The sequence below is a fragment of the Artemia franciscana genome, chromosome 20, assembly GCF_032884065.1.
Source record: "Artemia franciscana chromosome 20, ASM3288406v1, whole genome shotgun sequence".
NCBI lineage: Eukaryota > Metazoa > Arthropoda > Branchiopoda > Anostraca > Artemiidae > Artemia > Artemia franciscana.
This window is the reverse complement of record NC_088882.1, coordinates 32,767,032-32,784,734: the sequence shown is the minus strand read 5'-3', so window position 1 is coordinate 32,784,734 and position 17,703 is coordinate 32,767,032. Positions and strand designations below refer to the sequence as shown.

Here is a 17,703-nt window from a genome sequence, read left to right as displayed (position 1 = left end):
CTCGTAAACTTTTATATATAGTCTTGGTATGAGGGGAAGCAGTTGTTATGAGTAAACCGTAGAAAGAATTGTTTGAGATTCAACAATTGAGGTTTGTACTTCTTATCAACAACAAAATCTGAATTTCAACCTTCGAAATTGTCGAATTTAAATATTAAAGACCTTATAGGAATTCCGTGACAATTTTTAAATTTTCAACTAGTTGAATACCCTCCCACACTATTGGATTTTCAATTTGTTGACATAACAGCATGATGTACTTTGAGATATTTATTGGAATTCCATCTTGGTTGTTGGATTTCCAGTTCTTTCATCGGATCTCCATCACTAGATTTTCTTTGGCCTACAATAAAATTTCTAGGTCTCATTCTCTTCCTACTTTTGAAATATCGATGAATACCAAATAATAAAACATTTATTTTGCAAGAACAGAAAACTGCAACAACAAATTTCTCACACTAAGAGGAATCCGTGCAAAGAGGAATTTTTTCCCTGCAAATTCTAAAAGGCATCTGCAAAATCCTTTTATCGTCAATGCTTGAAATCACGTGGGTGTTGGTGTTGCGTTTCAGTTAAGCCAAAGGGACTCAGAGGCCTTTTAAAATGATGGTTTCAAATAGCATTCAGATTAGCGGCTGGAAAAAAAGAAGACAAGCGGTATTAACAGCTAAAACAGAATATATATTATATATATATATATATATATATATATATATATATATATATATATATATATATATATATATATATATATATATATATATATATATATATATATATATATATATATATATATATATATATATATATATATATATATATATATATATATATATATATATATATGTATATATATATATATATATATATATATGTATATATATATATAAATATATTATTTATATATATATATATATATATATATAGATTTCCCTCCCCGGAAAATACTCCTCCTGAATGACTGGTCTTACAATGACTTTCAACTTACAAAAAAGACTAGAGTGCTAAATTTCTGATTTAATGAGCACCCTCTGAAGTTTCTGCGGCTATGATTTGGAGGTTTGGGACGAGAAAGGGGCAATCAGTCTCCTATACAGAATAAATTCTGCTCATTTTATAATTTAATGTTATTCTTTACTTACGTAATAACAGCGTAAACCAGAAATATTCCCATAAATAAAAAGCGATTAAAGATCAATTTCAAATTTTTGATGCATGTTTAATTTTTTTTTGCCCTCCCCCAAAAAACAGAAGTCCTACGGCCACAGATATTATACATTACTTTTTACTTCCACCCTTCTCTCGTCTATCTTAGAACTCATTCTGTATTTATCTGAAGGCTCAATGACAGCTTGCTCCTTACTTTCAGTAGAAAAAAACTTGTTTTCGTTAATTTAATTGATCCAAAGGCTCAGTGAGAGCTGGGATGTTTTCGCATGAAAATGCAAGGTTTAAGGTATCTCCCTCCCTCCATAACTATAAAACTATCAGAGAACCCCCTTGTGGAAGTTTAAGTGCCCTCTTGATTTTTGTAAGTTAACCATTGTTTACAAATAACTATTTGTTTCTGGGAAACATATGGACATTTTTTCGGGGGATTTTTGCGCGGGGGTGGAGATTATCTGGAGGAATTTTCCAAGTGGAAAAACTTTTTTGGAAGAATTACCCTGAATTCTTTCAGGGTAATTTTCTGCGGGGATCAGATTTTCTGGCAAGATTTTTTTCTCTGAAAATCGTGGCTAGTGTCCAGAATGATACTGCAAGGTGACGACTCCCTTCTTGTGGCACAAAAATATTTTTGGTGTTTATTTTAATTCATCGCCTCAACGCCAATAACAAAGTCATAGACTGAATGTATATGTAAAAACTAAGAAGAATTAGATAACAAGTACCAAAAACTCATTTAGTTTTCATCTGAAGGTTCAATGAGGCTTAGAAAATTAGACCATTGAAACTTCTTCTATTTGGTATCTTACCAAACGTTGCCATTGGTATTTAGGGAGCTCATTTTTTTAGATGGGTTGAGGGAAGAAAAACATTTAAAAAATGTAACAAAAATGTAAAATTGATATTTACTCTCTTATGATTTTTGGGAATATTTCGGTCAACGCTGCTTTTATGGAAGATAAGAGTAACATTAAACCCCAAAATAAGAAGAATTGCTTCCGTTTTTAAGAGAGACATCCCCTTCCTCATCCACATCCCCCTTCATGGTCGCAGAAACTTTGGAGGATGCTCATCAGACCAAAAATTGAGAGATCTAGTCCTTTTTTTGTAAGTTGAAAGTAATTGGAAACCAACCAGCGACTTTTTTGGGGGGCGGGGGTATCATCCGAGTGAATATTTTCTGAGGGGTAAACTCCGTTCCCAAAGGGTTATGGGTTCCTATTGCATCTATTCAAAGCCATTCAAAGGGGATGGGTTCAACCAGGGAAACTGCCTCAGGTACCGCTACCAAACGTTACCTTTTGTATGTAGGGGGTTTTCTTTGGATGGGGGGAGGGTACAAAAACATTTAAAAAATGTAACAAAAATTTAAAATTGAAATTTACTCCCTTATGATTTCTGGGAATATTTTTGGTCTACGCTGCTCTTATGGAAGATAAGAGTAATATTAAACCCCAAAATGAGCAGAATCAATTCCGTTTCGAGGGAGAAAGCCTCTTCCTCATCCACATCCCCCTTCATGGTCGCAGAAACTTTGGAGGGTGCTCAGTAGACCAAAAATTGAGAGATCTAGTCCTTAAAAAAAAATCCAAGATACTCTCTCGGCATTTCGGAAGAGACTTCTAGCTATTCTAATGATTTCTTTGTTCTTGCTAGCACCTTTTATCTGTAAAAAAAAAACAAAACATTTTCCTCCATAAATTAATTGTCTAAAATTAAATTCAACCACTGTTCCAATTCTCCAGATCTATCTCTCTTCTGATCCAGAATCCCTGAATCCCGGAAAACTCACATGCTACGGTCTTTTACTAACAAATCCATACTAGGCACACTGGATACAGGACTGCAGCTTGGATTTTAAATTTGGGGGAGAGATTTGAAGAATATGTCAACAAAATCATCCAGTATGCCGACAAATTTGGACACAAATAAGCTAGTTTTCCCAGGTAACTAGGTGAATTTCCAAAAGTGTCGGCACACGGTGCTTGCACCTTAGAACTTCCCTTCTCCCCATCTTACGACATCACCCCTTAACTGTACTCCTGACTGGATATAATGGTTTTAATGCATTGAATATTGAATTTTTCAACCAGTCAATTGAACATTCATTATAGAAAAATGTATGGTTTATTGTATTCTTTTTAGTTATTTTGGTAAAATTTGTCTGTTCTTGAACTCATCATACATTTCGAGCATTGGTGCATCAGGTGTGTATTGACAACAAATATACTTAGACTTGATTTGACTCAGCACTGCTTTTCTGTCCACTATGGTCAGGTTTGAAGGGGGGGGGTGTTCTTCTCCAAACCTCTGCCGGTATTGGAGAAATCTCTAGTGCCACCAGAGTAACCTGGCGGTACTTCACGAGTCAGCGTAACTTCTACGCGTCACGGATTTCTACATGTCTCGTCTCTGGCGGTTTCCAAACCGTCAGGGCTCTGACAATGGTACTTTTCCCGTGGTATAAAAGTTCCAAATTCTGAGGCCACAAGCACCATAAAGATCGAACTCCCTAATTCCTCTTTCATTCCCTCGAGGAAAGATCGCTTGCTTCTAATAGGATCCCCTTCCTATACCAAGCAAATCTAATCTGAGAACCAACTTCGAAATCACCAAACTTATTTATCTTCTCTTCTTTCTTCTTTTGTACCTGTCCGCTGCAGCTGCCCGTTGGCTTATGAATTCACGACTATACCATCCGCTTGGCTTGGATCCATATCCATTCCGTGTCTCTGTCCAACCAACCAAAGCTATTCCAAGTACAGCCCTCTTCATTAAGCACTTATAATTTAAACTTCAAAGAAGGGAGAATCCATACGATTTGTGGAGCTTAATCGTGCTAAGCCTGATTAAATAAAAAATATCTCACTCTCACGAAATTACTGTTACCCATTAAAACTTTTCCCTCTCATATTTTAAATTTCAAAGAAGGGAGAATCCACGCGATTTGTGGAACTTAATCGTGCTAAGCATGATTAATAAAAATTTTTCTTGCGCTCATGACATTACTGGTACCCATCAAGACTTTTCTCTCCCCGTCAATTTCGACCAGAATTGCTATCCAAAAATATAGTTTTAACGAGGGTGAGTCACCCTTGTAATTGCGCAGTTACAATCCGTAAACTTAACTGTCTACGCAATCAAAGTAAAGATGTCATTACTATTATCAAGAGAAAATTAAAGATTATCACGGAAAAAAGGGGATAATTAACAGAAAAAAGAGAAAAAAAGAAAGGACATTTATCTTTAAAAAAAGAACCGAAGGTTCCAACAACCAGGCTTAGATGGTGGCTTCGCTCCCAAGGACTGGAAAACCAAAATTACCTAATGAAATCTAGCGCCATCATATAGATGAGCTGTGCGTAAAAGAGGAAACAGAAAATCACCGATATCCGATATATATTTCCGATATTCGATAATGACACCGACTCCCATATTGGCCCGGTAATATTGGCTGGCTGAAATATCGGTTAGGCCGTGGTCATAACCAAGAGAATGTAATATGTACAGAATTCTTTATTTCAAATAAGGTAATAAATTTTTGTAGCAACTAGCCCCCCAAGGGAGTTCGTTGCCCTTCAATCTTTTATGGCCACTTAGAAAGGGCACTAGAATGTTTAATTTCCGTTCGAATGCACTCTCTACCGATCTTCTAAGACCATTATTTTGAAACGATCAGCCCTGGGTAAAAAAAAAAAAAAAAAAAAAAAAAAGAAAAAAAAAAAAAAAAAAAAAAAAAAAAAAAAAACAGGCATCTGTTTTCTTTCTTCTGGCATAAAATATAAAGTTTTCCATTTTTGTAGATAGGACTTTGAAACTTCTACAGCAAAGTTCTATGATACGCTGAATCTGTTGGTGTGATTTTCATTAAGATTCATTGACTTTTAGGGGGGGGGTCCCTATTTTTAAAAAGACATACAAATTTTCTCAGGCTCTTAAGTTTTGATGAGTATCAGTAAACTGGATAAATCCCATACATTTGGAATCAGAGAGATAAAATGATTCTTTTGATGTGTCAAAGTTTCGTTTTTTAGAGTTTTGTTTACTATTGAGCCGAGTTATTCCGTACTGACAGTTCGTTGGCATGAAGTGTTTGATGCAGAATTCAGACAAGGGGAGGATGGAGGAAGAAATTGATGCATAATCTACAGGACCGTAACCAGAAATTGTGTTTAAGTGGGTCTTTTCCAGGGAGGGGGGTACAAAAAAAGAAGCTTTATCAAACATCAAAAATGTGGAATTCATATATAATCCCTTTTGATTTCTGGGAATATTCCTGGTCTACGCTGCTATTATTAAAGCAAAGGGTGGCATTTAACCTCAAAATGGGCATTCCATATACGAGGGGGAATCCCCCTTGTATCCTTGGCCTTGGAGCCTTTCGAGGGGGAATAAGTGTATTGTATTGAATAAACTTCTTGATCCTCATGGTCACAGAAATTTTGGAGGGTGCTCCTTATATCAGAAATTGAGAGTTCTAGTCCTTTTTTTATAAGTTGGAAGGGGCTGGAGATCAACCATCCGTGGGGTGGGGGAAACATCGGCTCCCTTCTATTAGGTGCATTCTTATACTTTCTCTACAGCCGTCAAATAGGCACTGAAGTCAAGTTGCAATAAAACTAACCTATTAGGAATAATCTTCCGCATTTCAAATTGTATCAAGCTGTTCGTCAAAGTTGCGATGGATAGGGGTTTTGACAGAATTGAACGTAGCCATTAAAAAATTAAAGAAGCCATAGAACAGTTTCTTATGTAATAAAAAAGTCAGTATCTTTTCTGCAAATACATATAAAATCTATTAAACTCCCCCTGGGTATTATTAGCTTTATAAGCCGTAATCTGACCGAAAATAAAGTTTGTGGTGTCAACAGAGCCGAAATCGAAAAAGACTAGAACGCAAGTTTTTGAAAAAAACTGTTGACATAAATAAAATCCGATTTGTATGGTTAATTTAGATAACTAAGCTGTTTCAAATTATATGCCATTCGTATTTTCATTGATTTCTACCATCTTGAAATCGGGCTTTTTAGATAATAGAGTGGGTGTGACAGTTTATTTTTTATTTATTACCTACGAAATTCTTGGAAAAAGTACTCCATACGTATTTTTGGCCATGCTTAGGAGCATAACATGGACTTTATCACTAAACAATACCAATTCCTGCGAAAGATATTGAGCATTTATTCAGATAGGAAAATAGCAGTAGATTAAAATGGAGTAGATTCCTTATGATACCTGCATAAGGCGGCTGCATTTTTCACACCTGCTTTGGCTGCATTGGCTGCATTTTATTCACACCTGCTGGCGGCTGCATTTTTTTCGTGGTGAAAATCCGCAGTTCAACGGCATAATCAGTAGTTAGCAGGCCGACAGAAAAAGCCTGAGTAAAGTATTTCTTCACATCAGAAAAAAACAGCGTAACACATAAACCTAAAATGAAGAAGAAATCAAAATGAGGGACAAAAATAAAGAAATTCTCTCCCCTCCCCTTTTTTAGAACTTCAAGATTGAATAACAAATTTTAAACCTCAAATTCTGAAACAAGTTTTCGGTTTAAATGCAAATCCTTAGACAACAAATCCTCCTGGGAGAATTTAAAAAAATTATGTGTGAATGAAAACTTCATAAAAGAAAAATATATATCATAGACATTACTCAGCTTTCTTTATTTCTGAATTGTTATTGTTGGTAACTTTCTAACAAACATATGCATCTTGTGGAGGGAAAATATGTCATTTCTACAAACTGGAAATATAAAAGTTAAATACCCTCCCTCAACATCCCTGACAGTTGAAACTTAATGCCTTTCACTTATATCCTTTGGACAAACTGTATGCAAAAAGTATTTTTTGACCTACTGCAACATCCTCCACAACTTTCGTTAAAAGTTTCCTCTTAGAGCTCTTGGACGACCTGGATACACATAGTGTCTTTTGATTTAGTTCATCATCCCCATCCATACCCACTGGTAATTCCAAGCCCTGTTTTTTCATTATGAACACTATGCTTAAACCATTGCAAATTTATGTTATTTACGGTCATTTCCCGACTTTCAGTGGGTTTTTTTTTCACCACTGAAGCCATATTTGTTGAAGCTTTCGACTATTTCGATCAAAATAGCTATCTTAAATTTATCAATTAATTCTTTTAGAGGGCAGAAGGTTTGGAAAATAATTGCGAGGGTCTAGTTACTCTTGAATCGCTGTAGACTCGTGAAAAGCGCACCGTAACTTTTAATTTCCAATCGATTGAACCCCTCCAGAGTCCCTATGATGGTTCCTATAATGAAGGCATATATATATATGAAGGCACCGTGAATGTGCATAGTGATGTAGTTCTATATAACTCTCAACTTGAAAAAGCTAACAAAAAACGTCAAGCGGTGGGGCCTGGTTGCCCTTCAGCTACTTTTACTCCTGAAAAGAGGACTAGTGCTTTAAATTTCAATCCAATAAGTCCATTTTGAAGTTTCAGAGCCTTTGGCTTTTAATGACCAACCCTTTTATATGAAGTGGCTCTGAGAGAAAAAAAAAACAGCTGTAAAGTAGATAAATAACACATCTAAGGCCTAGGGATCTTTACTACAGAAATATTCAGTTTTGAACTTGATAGTAATCCCGTGTTCAACTGAAAATATTTCAATCATTACGATAGTTTATTGAATAAAAGTAATTATTTTGCTCTGTTGAGTGCGAAATGAATATCGAATGAATAAAAGAAAGAACTTTTTAGAAACGCATAGAACATTTGAAACCTACCCAAAATATTGTTAGCTTATACCAGCGTTTTCCAAACAAGGAGGCGCAGACCTCCTGCGCCTCCTCTAAAGGGAGCCGCAATAATTAGTCCCAGCGAACGATTTTCAAATGGTTACTGAAGTTTTGTACGTAAGAAATGTAGAGCAAAAACACCATCGCGCTTTATCGCGCATAGTGCAACTAAACATTTCGTAACTTAGCACCCCACCCCGTATCTTCATCAATATTTCTTCAAAATAAAAGTTTACCGTCCCAATAAAGATATTGGGTATTTATCGGTTATATAATAGACACTATACAATTACGATCGCGAATGATGCGAGCATGACAGAAGAATCTAGTCAAGCAACTTCTAATATATACACATAATACCCTGGCACCTTTCTTGTGAGCTTAGCCGCCAGATGCAAGGCATCCCATCCTCATTTAAAACTCAGATTGAAAAGTTAACGAAAAATATAATGAAACATCGCTTATTCTATGGATCACAACAAAAGTAGCTAAGGAATCGAATCACAACGTAAGGAATCACAATCTTGGAATCATAACGAAAGTAGCCAAGCAGACAGGGTGAATTTTGTTACTTTGAAAAGTTCAATCAAGAAGAAGGATCTTGTAGTCAGACAGAAAAGACTGTCTTGTCTATGTACAGAAATCAGACAGAAGATAAGGTAATTTAGCCTAATTGTAACTGTACACAGAGCCGTTCAATGGGTTGGTGGTGTCTGGGACAATGTGGTGTCTGGGATTCAATGTCTGGTGGTGGCTGGTGGTGTCTAATTTACAGTGATATTGCCACTAGGCTGTGAAAGGTAATAAGATTATTTATGGCAACTATATAAATAATAAGTTTGCTCCTGTGCCGGAGATTTGGGACTTTAATATGTAAAGGGAGATTAGTGGCTCTCCACAATTATGCATTTCCACCCCGCTCTCTCTAAATGGCACTGCCATTTGATGATCTTGGAAATTCTGATCTTAGAATACGTTTGAGTGAAATTATGGAACAGTATACCACTGGAAATAAAAGATTATGTTTCAGTTCCGTCATTTCGATACAATTATAAAAAACATCTACTTTCTTAAAAATGAACCATGTTTAGGAGGATTCTCTTTTCTATTTTTCTTTTTTATGTAGTGCACAATGCCTTTTTCAGTATTCTCTTTATTTCAAAGTTTAACACTTTGTTGTTCTATCAATAGTCAGCGATATTTATATGAATACTCGATACTCTACAGGGGCTATATTTAGGCCCTAGGGATCATTGACAAGCCCTTTGACTTGTGTTTTATTTGTGTCTTTATGTTCAATAAAATCAAAGTTACTTATAAACTATTAGACTTCTCCAAAAAATGCCATCTGGGAGTTCGATATCACCTCCTTCTTTCATTGCATTTCTCAAGACAAAGATTTTACGACTTTCCTAGCTATTATTCGGATTTAATAATATTATTAACGATAATGTGAGAAAACCAATGTGTTTGTTGTGTTCCTAAGTTTTGGCTACTGATAGTATGAGACCCGGCAAATTGAAACCGCACCTCGAAAACTCTTCATTCTGAAGATGTTGGGAAGCCCCCAAAGTTTTTTGAAGACAATTTGATGAGATATCTAGAAACAATCAAAATTTCAAAAAACCGTTCATACCTAGAGTTGTACAGAATCGCGCAATGTAAAAAAAAAACACAGAATAGCAGAAACTTTAGTTTCTCCAGCAGCTATTGATACGGTCAAAACAAAGTTTGGCCAATCTCATTCGAATCAGCTTCGAAAATACCACCTGCTGTCAATACAATTGGCAGAGTAATTAATGATATATCTGAAAATCTTTGTGGCCAATTAGTTTCTCGGATGCATTATTCAGAATTTTCCCTACAAGTAAATGAAGCTACTGATCCAGCTAAAGACGCACATTAAATTTCGTACGTTTCAAATGTTGACGATACTAATATAATTGAAGATATCTTATTTTGCAAACCAATTTATGACGGAGCCAAACCCAATGAAATATTGAAATTAATCACAGCTTAGATACCAACACAGTTATGAAAACTCAATTTATCTTTGGGACACAGTGCGCCGTAGCGATGCTAGCGGCTGGAGACAGGAAACTGACAGTCTGTACCAAAAGCTTCTCATGGACAAGATGGGAGTTTTCATAACTGTATATTGGTATCTAAGCTGTGGTTCCCACCTATGGTGTAGTACAATCTACGCGTCGGAGCGCAGGCTTGGAGGAGGTGCCAAGTTCAGAGCTCTGTAGCAAAAGGTTCTCATGGGCAAGATGGGAGTTTTTATAACTGTATATTGGTATCTAAGCTGTGCAACTAACTGACAGATTTTTCAATGAGAACGACATAATGTGAAATAATTGCATTGGGCTATGTACTGACGGTGCGCAATCAATGGCGGGACACTAAACTGATTAACTAATCTTCAACTCGAACCCTAGTTAAAATGCAAACACTCTGGACGAACTGCATGCTACGGACGAACTGCATGCTCCGGACGAAATGCATGCTCCACAGAGTTGCATGCTCCAGAACTGCATGCTCCACAGAGGACGAACTCTTCTCTAGACGAACTGCATGCTCCCCAGGGGACGAACTCTTCTCTGGACGAACTGCATGCTCCCCAGGGGACGAACTCTTCTCTGGACGAACTGCATGCTCCACAGAGGACGAACTCTTCTCTGGACGAACTATATGCTCCACAGAGGAGGAACTCTTCTCTGGACGAACTGCATGCTCCACAGAGCAGCTCTCGTATCAAAAACTATAAGCGAGCAACTTCGCAAAGTTTTGCAAAAGTAACGAAAGTTATAAATTAAATTAAAAACAGTCCAATAAAAGCAAAGTTGTTCGCAAAACCGTGTTTTGATATGTGAGGCCCGCATATTTTATTCTTATACTGCATTGCGAGCTTATTACACGTCACTTCTGTGCTATTAAATAAAAAAAAATAAGTTGTTTAACTGAAAGTAAGGAGCAACATTAAAACTTAAAACGAACAGAAATTATTCCGTGTATGAAAGGGGTTGTCCCCTCCTCAACATCCCGCTCTTTACGCTAAAGTTTCACTCCTTCTCACAACTCTACTTTTTAAAACAATGAAAAACTTTAGCGTAAAGAGCGGGAGGGGGTTGAGGAGAGCACAACCCTTTTCATAGACAGAATAATTTTTACTCCTTTTAAGTTTTAATATTGCTTCTTACTTTCAATTAAAAAAAACGTGTTTGTTTATTTAATTTCTGAACGTTTTTGAATTAATGTATGTTTTGATTTTGGCTCACTGCAAATGAATAATTAAAACCAAATTTGCATATCAATTATTTTGGCTAAATGGCTTTTTCACAGTTTTGATCAGGTGATTTTTATAAAAAAGAAGATGGGGGAAGATAACTAGTTGCCCTCCTAGTTTTGGTTACTTAAAAAGACAACTAGAACTTTTTATTTTTTTACAAACTTTTTTATTAGTAATAACTGTACGTAACTTATGAATTAACTTACATAACGAACTTCTATATTTGTATATTTCTGTTATGTATACGAGTGGGTCCACCCCTCGTCAATACCTTGCTCTTTACATTGAAGCTAGAATTTTGCCCCAATTTTTTAAGGATGACCACTGAATCAAAAAAGCCATAGAATAAATAGTTGAAATTACTGAAAATACTTTAGCGTAAAGAGCAAGGTATTGAGGAGACGAACACCCTTATATACGTAATAATTTCTATTCGTTTCAAGTTTAATGCTGCTTCTTACTTCCATTAGATTTGTTTTTTATTTATTTTCTCATTGTTTTTTCAAGATAATGCTAGAAATCCTACGCCCCCTTCATGGAAATTCTCTTCCCTAGTGATAAATTCATCCATGGAAAGATCCTCCAACGTTAATTCTATCAGATAACTTTCATCGTACGACTTTAGGAGAAGGGGGCTAGCTGTCTTCCGATTTTTTGGTCACTTAAAAAGAGCACTAGAATTTTTAATTTCCATTAGAATGAGCCCTCTCACAACATTCTAGAATCACTGGTTTGATACGATCACTCCTGGGAAAAAAACAAATAAACACGCATCCGTTATCTGTCTTCTGGCAAAAATACAAAACTCCACATTTTGTAGATAGGAGCTTGAAACTACAGTAGGATTCTCTAATACGCTGAATCATATGGTCTGATTTTTGTTAAGATTTTATGGCTTTTAGGGGTGTTTCCCGCATTATAGCCTCCTTTATTATAGCCTAGTTTCTGCTTGTTATGAATTTGACTTGTTTTTTTTTTTTGCAATTTCTCTAAATTTTTTTTTCTAAATTTAGAGCTACTCTACTCTTAGAGCTAGAAGACAACACTCATAACCTTGAATTTTCTATATATATCCACCCACAATGATCGTTATCTGTATTTCTTGTCAAACCACACTTCTACTGTAAAAAGTGGGATAGTAATGTTTATAGTCGACACAGTTCCAAAGATCTGTTCACAAAATCATGTACAATCGGAATTCAATTATGTTGAAGATGTTTTATTCTGTAATGGTTACCCAATTAAACTTATTGAGAATAGCGTAGATAGAAGATTAAAAATAGGCAAAATAAGAAAATAATGAACCCATCCCCCTTTCTTCAGCTACTCTGGCAAGTGAAAACAAAGCTTTTATGACTATACCCACAACTCAGCAACAAACTTGAAAATTCCAAAGAAACATAACATCTCTCATTCTTTCAAAGTTGAGCTAAATGTTGAACGTTTTCTTAATTCTGGACCCTATAACTAACCCTATTTTGTGTACGGATGTCCACAGAGTCCTGTGTTGATGTGGGAAGTTTTCACATTGGCAGATTCCTTCGATAAATGGGGGAAAGACTGCATAAAACAAGATTTTATTAGATAAATCCCTGAGATGTGAAAATAAAAGTGACAATTATGATTTGGCTTTGGCCCGCCACATATATTGAGATGGAGGAGAAGCGTGCGTAGCAGTGTTGACTTCAGGTGGGTTGGTGCTGCGGTTGTTTTTTAGAAGTAGTAGTAGTAATAAATGTTTCATCTTGACCACGAACCAGCTTGCAAGACTTTCGGGCTCTTTTGAAAATTAAAAAAAAAAAAACTCAACAGATCTTTAGTATTAAGATTAATCGAAGAAAAAGTTATCATTCTTAAATGAGCTCCAAAAGGTAATTTTGTATCACTGAATAGCCTTTTAAAATGGGTTTTAAATCCATTCGTTACTATGTGCAGTGGTCCGCTCTTAACCAGTTTATAGCTATCACTATAGCAATAATTACAATTGCTACAAGGTCACAAGCTATGTATATTTCCATAATAAATCTTTAAAGAAAGTCTGTTCCTTTCAAAAGGCTGGTCAGTGTTTGGGGCACATTTGACACTGACTTACTGCAAGTCATTTTTGCCATAATTTTTTACAAAACTCAAAACTTGTATCTTGGACTCAAACAGCGTTTATAGTTTTAACTCATCTGATTATTCTTTCTACATCATACGATTTTGTGACATGAGAGACCCTGTTAGGCAAGCAATGTTCTTAACAGGATTTCTAGAGGAAATTTCTTAGAAAAAATTGTTTTCTATATTTTTTCATTAGTTTTTCCTGTTTTTTTTTTGCGTTCTACTGTTCAAACATTAGAGTCTGTTCAAACAGTTCGTGGTAACGAACTGTAGTAAGGAGCGACCCGGCTCAATAGTAAACGAAACTCTAAAAAACGGAATTTTGATGCTAAAAGATACATCAAAAGAATTGAATTTTCATGCTGATTCTAAATATATAACTTTCATCAAATTTAATCTTAGTCATTAAAAGTTAGGAGCCTGAGAAAATTTGCCGTATATTGGAAAATAGGGGGAAACACCCCCTAAAAGTCAAAGAATCTTAACGCACCACTTAAATTTTTAAATTAAATCTTTTTAATTTAAAATTTAAAATTAAATCACACCATCACATTCAGCGTATCAGAGAACCCTATAGCATAAATTTCAAGCTCCTATCTATAAAAATGTGGAATTTCGTATTTTTTGCTGGAAGACAGACCACGGGTGCGTGTTTATTTGTTTTCTTTTTTGTTTTTTTTCCAGGGGTCATCGTATCGACCAAGTGGTCCTAGAATCTCGCAAGAGGGCTCATTATAACGGAAATGAAAAGTTCTAGTGCCTTTTTTAAGTGACCAAAAAAATTGGAGGGCACCTAGGCCCCCTCCTACGCTCATTTTTTCCAAAGTCAACGGATCAAAATTTTGAGATAGCCATTTTCTTCCAAATAGTCGAAAACCATAAGAACTATGTCTTTGGAATGACTCACTCCCCCACAGTTCCTGGGGGAGGGGCTGCAAGTTAAAAACTGTCCAGTGTTTACATACAGTAATGGTTATTGGGAAGTGTACAGACGTTTTCAGGGGGATTTTTTTGATTTGGGGGTGGGGTTGAGGAGAGGGGGCTATGTGGGAGGATCTTACCTTGGATGAATATGTCATGGAGGACGAGAAATTCAATGAAAAGGGCGTGGGATTTTCTAGCATTAATATAAAAAAAAATAATGAAAAAAATAAACATGAAAAGGTTTTTTTCAACTGAAAGTAAGGAGTAGCATTAAAACTTATTACGAACAGAGATTATTACGCATATGAGGGGGTCTAAAAATACTTTAGCATAAAGAGCGAGGTATTTAGGAGGAGAAATACCTTGGTCTTTATGCTAAAGTATTTTTAGTAATTTCAACTATTTATTCTACTGCCTTTCTGATTCAGGGGTCATTCTTAAAGAATTGGGACAAAACTTAAGATTTAGTGTAAAGAGCGAGGTATTAACGAGGGGACAAACCCCCTCATATACATAATAAAAAATATAAGAATATAAAAGTTTGTTACGTAAGTTAATTCTTAAGTTACGTATATTTTTCATTAATAAAAAGATTCGTTAAAAATTAAAAGTTCTAGTTGCCTTTTTAAGTAACCGAAAAATTGGAGGGCAACTAGGCCTCCTTCCCCACCCCTTATTTCTCAAAATCGTCTGATCAAAATTAAGAGAAAGCCATTTAACCAAAAAAGAATTAATATGCAAATTTCATTTTAATAATTTATGTGCAGAGAGCCAAAATCATAAATGCATTAATTCAAAAACGTTCAGAAATTAAACAAAAAAAAACTAGTTTTTTAAACTGAAAGAAAGGAGTGACATTAAAACTTAAAACGAAGAGAAATTACTCCGTATATGAAATGGGTTGTCCCCTCCGCAATCCCTCGCTCTTTACGCTAAAGCTTTTAATTGTTTTAAAAAGCAGAAGGTGGCAAAGAGTCAAAGTTGTATGACTCTTCAAACATTAGCGTCTGTTTCAAAATGTAAAGCCATTGGTCTAGTTGTAACTATAATTAGCTGTAACTGCATTAATAATAACAGCCTGACAATAATAATTGACTGAAGTTGAGTATAATAGTTGATTATCAATTAATAATTGGTTATTTTAAATTTGACTTTAAGAGAGCTGCAATTTTACTTTCCTCTTTAATATCTTTTTCAGGCTCTATGGCTTACACATTAGTTACTTAAAAACTAAATACCAGTGGGATATTCTGAAGCCAGGACAAATTGTAAAGAAACAAATCGACGAAGAGTATAGAAAGAAGAAAAAGAAAGATGAGAGAATGAATAAAGGGGTAGCAGATGTATTCTTGACCCCCACGCAGAAAGCGATTGTAGAGTGTGATCATCCCTTTTTACAGATCATAGGTCTACCAGGGACCGGAAAAACCTATTGCTTAATACTGAAGATGGTCAATGTGTTTTTTGAACTTTGGCAGTTATACAGGAATGAACCTCACCGAACAAATGAATTAATAATAGTGTTTCATAGGAACGAGAAAACATTACATTGGATTAGAGGAATGTTTTGGCAAACCCTCGAGAAACAGATTGAACGACAGAATAATAACAAAAAGGAAATAACCTGTTTGGAAGAAATTCCGAAACTAATAAAATTCATAGGTGGCAGTAACGTCATTGATATTGAAACGCAGCAGGTGTTTCGCGTTGACTTTGGAACAAACTTTAAAGTGTTTTGTGATGATTTAAATTGGGACTTCGCAACATTTGATACCAAAAGTAGAAATTTTGAAATTCAAGATGTAATTGCCAGGTCTAATTTCTGGTGGTTGACATCGTATTCGGAAATACCAGCACTTTATGTAAATTCTCGCACTACAAATAAGACATTTGATTCTTATCACTCTGTATATCTTACAGATAGTCTAAGATATACAGGCAGTATATACAGCCTTTTAAAGCAACTTTGTGGGATAGATCCTATGAGGCATGGATGGATTTCTGGAATGGATTTTAACCCAGGAACACGAGTTATTGGAGAAAAACCTCAGTTTATTTGTGTAAGAGATTGTAACGCAATGAAAGATAAGGTACATATGCTCCTTCAAAAATTGAAGGAAGAAGGAATTAGGAGAGATGAAATAGCTGTTATCAAAACTGGGGTGTCGAAGAACATAATAAAGCATATTTTGCAAGAGGATTACATAACCAAACATCTGTAAGTAAACATAATAATTAGTTTATAGATTAGATATTGGAGGCTCTATAATGAAGGATGTGAAAAATCTATTCTCATCTATAAGGAGTAAGAAGGAATGGTTGTAGGGTGATAGTATAGTCACTGTTGGTTCTTTTATGACATAATATGAAAAAAACTTCGTTTTCTTAAAGAGTTAAAGAGGCTGCGTCCCAAAGTCGAACCTTAAAACGTACAGGAATTAGAAGAGGCAGTTGGGGGGCTGCCGCCCCCCAAACCCCCAGCTTTTAAAGACTCTTTTGTACAGGTTTTTTGTTTTTTTTGCTAACCCCCAGCTCTTGGCTTCGGAAAGGCCCTCTTTTAATTAACAAAAAATTGAAATGAATGAATAATGGAATAACTTCGAAAATGTTAAACACAAGAGGACAGGAGAACCATTGCGCCGAAACTAGTAATTAGTAACAATAAAGTCCCCCCCCCAAAAAAAAACCTGTACAAAAGAGTCTTTAAAAGCTGGGGGTTTGGGGGGCGGCAGCCCCCCAACTGCCTCTTCTAATTCCTGTACGTTTTAAGGTTCGACTTTGGGACGCAGCCTCTTTAACTCTTTAAGAAAACGAAGTTTTTTTCATATTATTTCTGTACGTTTTTCTACAATCCATGGTGGATGTAATTTAATAATTCCTGTACTCCTCGTACAGGAATTAGGAGAGGAACTTGGGTGGCTGCCGCCCCCCCCCGCTTTTAAATCATTGTATAAAATAGAAAAAAAATAGATAGAATGACCGAAATGTTTCTTTTGCTCATAAGAAGCTAATATTCTGTTATCTCTCAAATGATAAGCTGTCCAGGTGTTATCAAAATTTTTTTGATGTTGTGAAAAAAAACCGCCCGTAAGGGACTTGAACCCTTGACCCGAGGATTAAAAGTCTCACGCTCTACCAACTGAGCTATAACTTGCATGTGTATAAATATAACTTCTCAATAGATTTTAAAAATTTCAAATTAACATGGGCTCTTATGGAGAGAAATCCGTTAATTAAATAGCTAATGGGTGGTTTCTGGAAAACAGGGAAGGAGTTATCGGATCAAGCTGAAATTTCGCGGATAAGCTCCTGGGCCGTAGGGAACCTTAACTTGTGAATTTCAGCCCGATCGGACAACGTTAAAGGGGGTGGGGGGGGGGGGGGGGTTGGAGGGTCGAAACTTTCGGGGGGTTAAGATTTTCCTACGAAACTTTCCAGGAAAATTAC

The 17,703-nt window shown here is 35.8% G+C and overlaps 1 protein-coding gene and 1 long non-coding RNA gene across 6 annotated transcripts in view; one reads left to right on the top strand and one right to left on the bottom strand.

The window, feature by feature from the left end:
* LOC136040129 (uncharacterized) overlaps nucleotides 1-17,703 on the top strand; it is a 52,970-nt gene that overhangs the window by 1,978 nt on the left and 33,289 nt on the right. For all 5 annotated transcript variants that reach the window (XM_065724239.1, XM_065724237.1, XM_065724238.1 and 2 more), the window contains exon 2: nucleotides 15,455-16,474. In XM_065724239.1, the coding sequence (XP_065580311.1) occupies nucleotides 15,455-16,474 (1,020 nt within the window). The remainder of the gene's footprint in view (nucleotides 1-15,454; nucleotides 16,475-17,703) is intronic.
* The window catches only part of LOC136040134 (uncharacterized), a 43,867-nt gene continuing 26,622 nt past the window's right edge, over nucleotides 459-17,703 (bottom strand). The window contains exons 2-3 of the long non-coding RNA XR_010620629.1: nucleotides 6,403-6,597; nucleotides 459-635 (exon numbers count right to left, since the gene is read on the bottom strand). This is a non-coding gene — a long non-coding RNA (uncharacterized LOC136040134). The remainder of the gene's footprint in view (nucleotides 636-6,402; nucleotides 6,598-17,703) is intronic.